The sequence below is a fragment of the Meleagris gallopavo genome, chromosome 7 (assembly GCF_000146605.3).
Source record: "Meleagris gallopavo isolate NT-WF06-2002-E0010 breed Aviagen turkey brand Nicholas breeding stock chromosome 7, Turkey_5.1, whole genome shotgun sequence".
NCBI lineage: Eukaryota > Metazoa > Chordata > Aves > Galliformes > Phasianidae > Meleagris > Meleagris gallopavo.
In genome coordinates, this window is record NC_015017.2 from 17929473 (window position 1) to 17939345 (window position 9873).

General features: G+C 54.8%; 2 protein-coding genes across 2 annotated transcripts; both read left to right on the forward strand.

Annotated features, from left to right (window-relative positions):
- Positions 1–3693: 3693 nt before the first annotated feature.
- SLC23A3 (solute carrier family 23 member 3) lies at positions 3694–7459 on the forward strand. Its single transcript, XM_031554327.1, is given in 13 exon segments — positions 3694–3720; positions 3723–3926; positions 3928–3964; positions 4083–4178; positions 4544–4617; positions 4868–5049; positions 5195–5318; positions 5652–5799; positions 5870–6117; positions 6274–6379; positions 6457–6624; positions 6778–6873; positions 6978–7459. Coding segments are annotated over 13 exon segments (1857 nt in total). The 3' UTR covers positions 7325–7459.
- A 1463-nt stretch (positions 7460–8922) lies between these two features.
- On the forward strand, positions 8923–9868 carry LOC104911759 (non-homologous end-joining factor 1-like; the record flags this gene model as incomplete). Its single annotated transcript, XM_019617369.1, has 2 exons — positions 8923–9236; positions 9647–9868. Coding segments are annotated over exons 1-2 (438 nt in total), but the record flags the coding sequence as incomplete, so codon positions are not given.
- Positions 9869–9873: the final 5 nt, after the last annotated feature.

A 9873-nucleotide genomic window follows, 5' to 3' on the forward strand; every position in this document is an offset into this window, starting at 1 on the left:
GCTGGTAGGGGGCAATATAATTAAGCCGCCTACAAAATGCTCTTCAAGAGAATTGCCATAACTGGAGCCTACAAAATGCCTCAGGCTTTGTTGTTACTTAGGGTTTGTGTTTAATACCGAACTAGAATGCAATATTTCTTTGTCTTTTTTTGGTCCCACAAGAAGTCCACATTGCTTATTTCTTTCCTTTCTGCACAAAAGCACAGGCACGCTCTCCATGCCTGAAAACATTGCTGGGGAGAAAAATTAAGAGTAATTTAGAATATAACCCTCTTTGTTACCATTTTGTTCCTCATCCTCAGCCATCCATTTGAATGGAAATGTTATGCTATGCCTCACATCTGTAAGAAATCCTTATAATAATACGTCAATTTAAAAAAAAAAATCTCAGAGTTAGCTCTTGAAAAAGATAAATGAGCACATTGGAAGCAGATCAATTGGAACTACAGGATAAATACTTAATTCTCCCAAGGACTTTCCTACTCAGGCTCATCTATACAGCCAGATATTCACATGCACATGTGTAATGCTACAGCGTGAAAAAGAGCACAGCAGTAAGAGCAGAGTGGCACAAACCCAAATGCAGCAGCTGCTACAGACACAGGAACAAACCGAGAAAAACTGCTTACCTCCAGAAGGCCTCCAGCAGGCAGGAATTGCCATCAAGATACCCTTACCTTCACTGCCAACCCTTAAATGAGGTCTGGGAAGGGGTGGATCCTGGCTCCATCCCCTGGCATTAAATGCACCTGAGCTCCCCTTGGTTGGCCCTGCCTTCCCACCAGGTGCTCAATCACTGTTTCAAGCCCTGACTTAGCATTTCTGTTATAGTAGGAAATGAAAACTTGCTTTCAAAGTGTAGCAAAGGGAAACCTGCACTGAGATCATTGAAGGAAAGCATTATGTTACAGAACATCAGTTTAATGGATCATGAGAGATCATGAAACATTGGTAAAATGGAAATGGAAAGTGTAAAATAAATAAATAAATAGCTTGATTCTTCACTGCATTTGGCATTTTCAGCTCCCTGCGTATAAAATGGCTGTGGTACTTCTGGTATTCATTGTCTGTGGGTGGCCTGTGCAACAACGAGAGATCGCAGTGGCTGCTACAACTGAAGCGTTCACAATGAAAAGACAGTCCTTGGTAGCATATTCTTACAGAGAGAAGAGCAGCTACAGCTTAATTAATATATGCATAAATACATGCACTAACATGTATGTATATATACAGTGACCAATACTGAGCTTAGCTAGCATCTTTTCAAAGGTACTGTGGTATAACTAGATAATAGCAATATGCAAGGGCTGCTCCAGAAATTGGCCCACGGTGGATGTTGGTGATATGACAGAAGAACCTTCTCACCAGTATTCCATTACACTTTGTTGCCATGTGACAGATGGCAGCAGGACAGTCTGACAAAATGGCACCTGATATGGAATTGTATATGAAGCAAGGTGTGTCATTGAATTCCGTCATGGTTTGAAACCACTTCCCCTTTTCCAGAACCCGGTCAACAGACCCTGCTAAAGAAAAGAGTCTGTCCCCTGCTTTCTTATCACCTCCCTTTTGATATTGAAAGGCTGCTATCGGGTCTACCCAAAGCCTTCTCCAGGTTGAACAGCCCCAGCCTTCAGCCTGTCCTCATAGAGGAGGTGTTCCGCCCCTTGGAATGCTTTTTTGTAGCCCTCCTCTGGATGCCCTCCAACAGGTCCGAGTCTCTCCTATTCTCCTGGGTAACCAGCGGTAGAACTAGAGGGAATGGCCTCGAGTTGTGCCCGCAGATGCCCAGGTAGGTGATTGAATCACTGTCCTGGAGGAGTTCAAGAAATGTGTAGATGTGATAGTAAGGAACGTGATTTACTGGGCAACATTGGTAGTAGGTGGACAGTTGTGGAACTTTATCTGCCACTCACGAGAGGAAGAAATATTTTGTATGGTACATGCTCAGTGAATAAGCTTATTTATTCTTCATCCTCCTCTGATTTTCCTGTTTTTCCAGTCCTTTACGATCTTCCCTTAAGCAGTCTCAGCAGTGTTGTGGATGCAGGGCTGTGCAGTGATGTCAGTAAACTACACGTGCACGAGAGCCCTGAAGTGCAATATGAGCTTATTAAGTGAGGCTCTTGGCTCAATTTCTAGCTGCCCTCAATCTGTAGAACCGCAGTGTTTCCTGTGGTGCTAATGTCTCTTTGATCTTGTACACGTAAAGGCCCACTGCTGTAAAACAGGAGGCATTACTTTCAGAGCAGACCTTGCACACTGGAACTCAGAGAGACAAGGTGCAGGATCTCAAAACATGAAGTTAGCACTGTGTGGAGAGGGTGCTTGGACTAGGTGACCTCCACGCATTGCTTTCAACCAAAGTCTTTTTATCAAGTAATTCCTCTGCAGTCATTCTCAGCCGTTCCTTACAACAAATTCATTCTGGCATTCTGCAACAGTTAATAATTACTATGGACACAACCCAGTTCTAATCACCTGAAGGACTGGGCAATTCTGTTCTTTTAGCTGAGGGCTTAGAATAGTGAATACATGTAAAAAATCCTGCATTGAAAGTAAGTTTGGACTTTTGAGCAGAACTTAATGGTTACAGAATTCTCCCTATCTGAACTGGACACCGGGAAATCCTCAGTTTGCTCGAGGAGGAGCAGCATGCAGTTCTGGAAGTTGGAGCCTCAGCTAATAATTCAACACAGATTTCATGGGATTAAACTGTCAGTTAGCCAGGCTGGACCTTGAGGATGCTGCGGGTGGGGATGCTTCAAGCACGTGTGGAAAGGTGTCTTCTGAGCTCTGGCACAGTCCCTGCTCTGTATACTAAAAGAAGCAGGGGTGGATGCAAGGGCTGAGTGAGACCCAGGCTACAGGCAGTTGTCCCTGTGGCAATGTCCAGTTCCTAGCCAGGGGCGGTTATCACCTGGCCCTTATGGTGACACCCATAGTGACACTTGCATTCCTGGCTGTAAGGGCAGGTTACTCACCAACTCAGGTTAATGGCTAACCCTAGGGCAGCTTCTGCAGAAGGTGGAAGTTCAGCCCTCTGTAGGGACTGCGTGGATTCCTTGGGGGGGTGAGACCCTGCCCTGCAAACTGGGTGGCAATGAGGGAAGGAAGCAGCATGAATGGGGGCCGCCATCCAGTGACTGGCGCTGGGAGCCCTGCACTCACATCCGGCTCCTGGCCAAAGATGTGTTCCTGGATGCTGAGCTGCTGCTTAGCCCTGCAGGTAAGAAGGAGCTGCAGTGAGATGGGGTGATGGCAGAGGGCTGGATCCTCGTCAGAGGCAGGAAGAGGCTGCATCCTGCTATGGCAGGCATCCTTGTAGCTCTGGCCAGGGTGTGCTGGAAAGAGAGAGGACAGTAGGAGTAGTGCTGCACCCACGCAAGGTGTTGGGCACGGGGGTGGTGGCACTGGGTGCCATGGGATGGCGTGACCATGTGCCCTTTCCCCTCTGCAGCATCTTGCCATGCAGGCTTCCCTGCTCTGCATTTTCCACCTGTTACTGCTACCTGCCCTGTCTGAGGAGCAGCTCCGCACTCCAGCTGCCAGTGTGCTGCTGGCACGCAGCCTCTTCGCCTGTGGCATCTCCACATTGTTGCAGACCACCCTGGGAAGTCGGTGAGCAAAGGGAGTGATGCTGAGCCAGGGCATGGCTCTGCACTCTCTGAGCCTGGGTTCGGATAGGTTAGGATGGAGGTAGGAAGGGGCACAAGGGCTGGGTTTTCCAAAATGACCCCTTACCCTACACCATGGAACAGACTGTCCCCTCCCTGCCACTGCTGAATCCTCCTCTCACCTCTCCCCCCAGCATATTGCTGTGTTTTGCAGTGCCTGGCTGCCTTGCTCCAGCATCATGCACAGCTATGATTGTCAACACTGATGTAGGGGCTGGGCATGTGCTTTTGGGGTGTGTCCAGAGGCTTTCCATGTGCTGTCACTCAGGATGTGCGAAGGCACATTTGGAATATGGGGATCTCACATCTTCCCCTTCCTACCCTTCACTCCTCCAGCTCCTAGAGTTTTGAGAGTTCTCAAAGACCCTTTTTCTCCCTAACCTGTCCTTGCTGTCCCCCTCCCCAGGCTACCACTGGTTCAAATCCCATCATTCGAGTACCTGGTCCCTGCCTTGGTGCTGAGCTCCCACTTGTCCCTTGGAGTCAGTGAAGATGGGAATGGTAAGCACAGCTCTGGAACCTCTCCCCTGTATTCTGTGGGGTTCTAGGCCATGCCAGTTCATCTGGGTAGGGGTGAGGGATAGAAAAGGGTCCTGCTGGATGGCTCCTCTGGTGATGGAACACAGAACCCTGGGCACCCTGCTCACCTCCGGTTACAAAGACAATGTGCCTGGAGCCACAAATGCATGATTTGTGGCTTATATCATGTCCAGAACCAGGGGCAGTGCTTTCTGGGATGTGCTTGCTGTGCTCTTCTCCAGCCAGCAGTCCTATGCTGCATGCCTTCAGACCTGATGTTCTGCAAGCTTCATCCCAGGTGGGCTCAGTGCCTATGAGTCTTGCATCCTTCCGAAATTCTCTTCCAGGCATGGCTGTGGCCACCATGTGCCCTGAACCACACTGCACCATCACGGAGAGTAGAACCACCTCGTTGAGAGAGGTGGGTGCTCCTCTTGTGCTCCTGTTGCTATCTGTGCCCCTCAGCCCCTGTCCCTTCTCTGTCATAGCTCTCCAGGCGATTGCTATGAGTAACACAAGGTCCTAGTACAAGGACCTGTGCAGAGGTAGGGGGAATGATGGTGCAAATGGGTTCCCCTGGGCTTGGGTTGAGCACAGGGAACAAATGTTCATTTCGGGGTGACTGGGAGGGATTGGGATGCTCTCTGTGTATTCCATTCTTTCCCCTGCAGGTGTCTGGGGCTGTGCTGATCTCCGGGCTGGTCCAGCTGGCGCTGGGAGCAGTGGGTGTGTGTGGCTGGGCAGTGCAGCGTTGTGGGCCCATGGTCCTAGCCCCCAGCCTCTCTATCATCGGGCTGTCTGCCTACAAGGAGGCTGCTTTCTTCTGCTCTGCCAACTGGGGTGTAGCACTGCTGTACGTCAGTCTGGGAGCCAAGCTGGTGTGCAGCCCTGTGTGCTTCCCTGCCATAGGGACAGGAAAGAGGCATCCCCATGGTGCAAGGCACACGTTTGGGGCCCCGTATCCGTGATGCTGCATGGTGACCTGTGCCTCTTCCCAGGCTCATGCTCCTCACCATCACCTTCTCCCAGCACCTGGGATCCTGCCGCCTGCCCTTCTGTGCCTGGCCCTATGCCCCAGGGGTCTCCATGGAGCCGTCTGTCCCCACCTTGCGCACTCTCTCGGTACCACTGTTCACACACTGCTCAGCGTGCTGCATGTGGGCTCCTTTGGGGTCCTGGTAGGGTTAAGGGGAACTTGGTGGTCCTGGGGTGGAGCTGGCTGCTGGAGGCAGAAAAAGTGGGTGAGTCCTGGGGCAGCACCGGGTGGCATGGAAGCGTTGGGGACCTATGCAAGAGGGTGCTTGGGGCAGCAGAGCTTGGAGTGCTCCCTGTGGGCTAAGGGAAGATGTGGCACAGCTCCTTGGGAGAAGTGATGGGATGGTGGCACAATAAGCAGGGTTACGGCCAAGGAGAGCAGGCAGGAGGCCCTCTCCTCGGGTTTGCACTACCTTACAGGTTCTCCTCCCATTTGCTGTTGTCTGCACCATCTGTTCTATCATCCACCACTTCCATGTCTCCTGGGACTTGCCAGACCTGGCGACAGCACAGCTTTCCTGGGTCAACAGCACCCTTCACACCCCATGGCTTCAGCTGCCCTATGCAGGTGGGGTTGCAGGGCTGTGTGTGGCTGTCACCCCTTGGCAATGTCACTTGTTCCCTCTCCTCTGCTGCAGGTGAGTGGCCGCTACTCACCCCCCGGGCGCTGGCAGTGGGCATCGCTATGGCCTTCGGCTGCAGCATTAACTCTGTGGGCTGCTATGTGCTCTGTGGGAGGTTGTTGCGAGCCCCCCAGCCGCCCCCCCACACCTGCAATCGAGGGCTGTGCAGTGAGGGACTGGGCAGCCTGCTGGCAGGGCTGCTGGGTTCTGCAGGGGGCACGGCTGCCAGCATCGCCAATGCCTGTGCCGGTGGCCTCACGCAGGTACAGCTGGGGGGAGACTGGTGAGGGTGGGAGCATGGAGGGTGTGGGGAACCTACTGCAGTGGTACTGGGCTCTGGCTGCTGGAAAAAAGGGGCTGAATGGCAAGTCTGCACGGCAGGGTGGTGCTCTTCATCCCCCCTTCCTCCTTGATGCTAGGATGGCTCTCGCCTCTCGGTACAACTCAATGCGTTGGCGTGTGTGATGCTGGGCATGTCCCCAAGGCTGGTGGGGCTCCTCGCTCACATCCCTCTGGCAGTTCACGGTAGGTGTTTTCTCCTCCCCCTGTGCTGCAAAGCGGCAATGTGTGCCCGCATCCTGCAAGACTCCTGCCCCACGCAGGTGGTATGCTCTGCGTCACCTATGCTGTGGCCGTGGGCACGGGGATCTCGTACTTTCAGTATGCAGACATTGACTCTGGGAGGAACATCTTCATCGTTGGCTTTACCATGTTCATGGCACTGCTGGTGCCACGGTGGCTCAGTGTGTCTCCAGCTCGCCTGGTCACAGGTAGTGGGGATGCTTCGTGGGGATGGCAAAACTTCAGTCCCGTGGCGTGACAGCTACCCGTCCCCGCTGTCATGGGAGGCTGGTCTTATGGCAGTTTCTGCCTCTCCCCTGCTGCTGGCTTGAGACATTTCAGGTCGGGTCCTGTCACTCCAGGCTGGGTTCCCTTGGACCTCCTCTTCCTCTCCCTGCTCGTGATGCCTGTCTTTTTAACTGGCTTCTTGTCCTTCTTTCTGGAGAACACAGTCTCAGGTAAGGGGATGCTCCGGGTGCTGCAGTGTGGCCCTTTGAGCCCCTGTTCTCTGGACCTGGCTGCGGAGTGCAAGGGGTCAGTGCTCCCATCACCCTGGTTGCAGGCACTCTGGAGGAGAGAGGTCTGCCTGCTGACAGGGTGCAGCGGAAACCTGGGACCAGTTCTGGTCAGCCCTGGAGAGAGGGGAGCAAAGCCAGCCCTGTGTATGGGCTCCCCACCAGGCTGAGGAGGCTGCTGCCCTCTTGCTGCAAAGCCTTCCCCTGCTGCTTCCTCTGCCCGGGAAGAGAGGATGAAAAGGAGGAAGAGGAGGATGGTGGCCGTGTTGCTGAGGAGGGGATGGCTGCTGCAGGGGAAGGGACACACCTGCTCCTGAAGCCTGGAACAGGGGAGATGCAGGCAGACAGGCAGCCAAGCCAAGCAGAGATTCTCGCGTGGCACACAGGGGCCTGAACAGGTGGGGACACCTCATGGGGGACGTGAACCAGCCCTCCAAGGCAGCTTGTAAGCCTCTCCTCCTTGCTTCTCAAACCTTCATGGGCAGAAGGGACCTGCCCTTTCACATCATTGTGGACCTCATTTCCCTGCTTCGGGGGGAGTTATAAAAACTTTCAACCACCTCTGTCCTTGGGCTTTCTTTTCCGGACAGGATTTGTCTGGGAGGTGCCAGTCTATGACTGTGCCTGCAGAGGACACAACCATACCATGCTTTGCTGCAGCTGGTAAGGTGGGTGCCCCTAAACCCCATCTTCATCCCTTGGATGCTATCACCTCCCACGTGCTGGGGCAGGCTCGATGCTTTAGGTAGCCCAAAAGAGCTGTAGGTACCAGCCTTTCTGTACTGGCAATGTATAAGGGCAGGAAATGATGCCCAGGAGTGAGATATTGTCCCTTGTCTGGCAGTGCCAGAGTGCTGGGCTTCATACGGTGGATAAGCGTTTTGTTGTTCATCTCCCATGGCAGCAGAAAGGCACAGGGATCCTCTGAGGAGCTGTGCAGTTACACTAGCAGCAGTGAGGTCTGCATCAGCTTTGCTCCTGTTGCAGCATTCACAGATCAGAGTTCAGGAGCACGGCCCTCACTCCCAGTGCTGCCTCCACCAGTTTGAACTGGCTCGTGACAGCCCAGCTGGGGAGGGATCCCTGCAGTTCCAGTGTACTGCAAACCAGGGTACAAGGACAGAAGGTCTTGGGCTGGGAGGACGAGGGAACCGGACTACTGGTTGGGACCAGACTAGGGGCACCATGATACTCAGGAGCACCCAAAAGTGGCTGCAGGGAGGGAAGAGAGCGTGGGTACAGCTTCCCAAGGGCCAGCCATTTTGCTGTCTCATATGTGCGTGCAGAGGGCACGGAGAGCAGGGACTCAGTCAGGCAGCACCCTGCATCCCAAAATCTTGCACTTCAGCTCTTCCTGCACCTAATTTGGCCATGCACCCCAAACTCTTCTGCAGCTCAAGGCCATATTTTAGCCATGTAAATCTTCTGAGACTGCTTCCCCTGTGCACCGCACCCTGAATCTAGCTGTTGGGTGGGGAGGTCGTGGGGACCTGCAACCTTGCTGTGCCCCAGAGCACCCCAGAAGAGCAGTTTCACGAGTGCATGCCTTGGGCCACACTTCCATAGACACCCCCACAGTAGCTGGAGTGAGCAGTGAGCCCAAGGCTGCCGTATGCCATCTGCCAGCACTGTAATGCAGGCAAGACTTCCCCCACATCCCAAACGCTTGCACCAAATAGTTTCCCCGTGCTGGTGACGTGTGGCACTGCACATCCCAGTGTGCACCGGTCCCCTTGCGCAGCACGGAAGAGAACAGCATGCTGGGAGCCGTAGTCTGGCCCTAACCTCCGGCCTGGCTGCTGCAAAGCCGGCTGCCCGCAGCCTTGGGCTGCCCACTGCTCCGCTCCTTGGGTAACTGTACTCGCAGAGCCCCATCCTGCTGAGCAAGGCACCTGGGCACCTGCCTGGTGGGCAGAGGTGCCTGTGCTGAGCAGGGCTGGGATCTGCCCTGTGCTGGTCCCAGCAGAGCTGTGTGCCCATGCAGGGGTGCGTGGAGCCGCCTGAGCAGCCTCACCCTGGGCAGCGTAGAGGGGCTGGGGGGGACCAAGGGTCTCTGTGAGGTTGTCCCACAGAGCCTCGCTGGGCTGGGGATGACGCAGAGACTGTTTGCTCTCTTGCAGATGGAGTGCTCCGAGGAGCTGGAGAGCAGGCTCCTGACCCAGCCTTGGGCTTCTGTTTGCTTTGACGAGTCCACTTTTATTGCCAAAGCTTGCTTCGGGGATACAGGCTACATGCTGCTGATCTCCGACCTCAGCGGTGTCTGGTACGAGAGTGCCGACACGGAGGCTGTGGGGCAAAGGTCCAAGGTGAGTGTCTGGAGAGTCCACGGACCTCTGATCCTCCTCGTGCCAGCTGATGTCCCAGCACAAACTGCCGGGTGACACAACAGCTGACTGGGTACAACAGCAAGGCTGGGGTACAAACATCGACCTGAGCAGTCCTGCTGCTGCTGTGCCCCCCGCTTCCTGGGTAGGTTGGGGGGGGGGTGGGAGGGAACGTCGTGGGGCTGGGATTCACAGCCTAGAGGTGGCTTATTCCCAGCACTGGGATGCACAGCAGCGATCTGTCTCATCGCATGCAGGGGTTCCCGCTGGTTTTGCTCCCAGAAACACCGCCTGAGGTGGGAGAGACCTCTGGAAGCCCACGGCCCCAACCCCAGAGCTGCGCAGAGCTACCTAGAGCCGACCCCTGACTGCCCTCCCTTCCTTTTCCCCAGGAGCTGAACAAGCGGCTGACGGCCCACGTCTCCTCGGTCTTGCAGCGCCTGCACGGCCTCCTGAGCCCCGTGCTGGCAGGGCAGCCGCACGCCGCCACCTCCTTCTCCTGCCAGCGCCCGGGCGGCGGGCTCAGCCTGCGCGTGAGGAGCGAGCTCTCGGGGCTGCCCTTCTACTGGGACTTCCGCTGCCGCCCCGCTCCCGTGGCGACGGTTGAGGCGGACCCCCC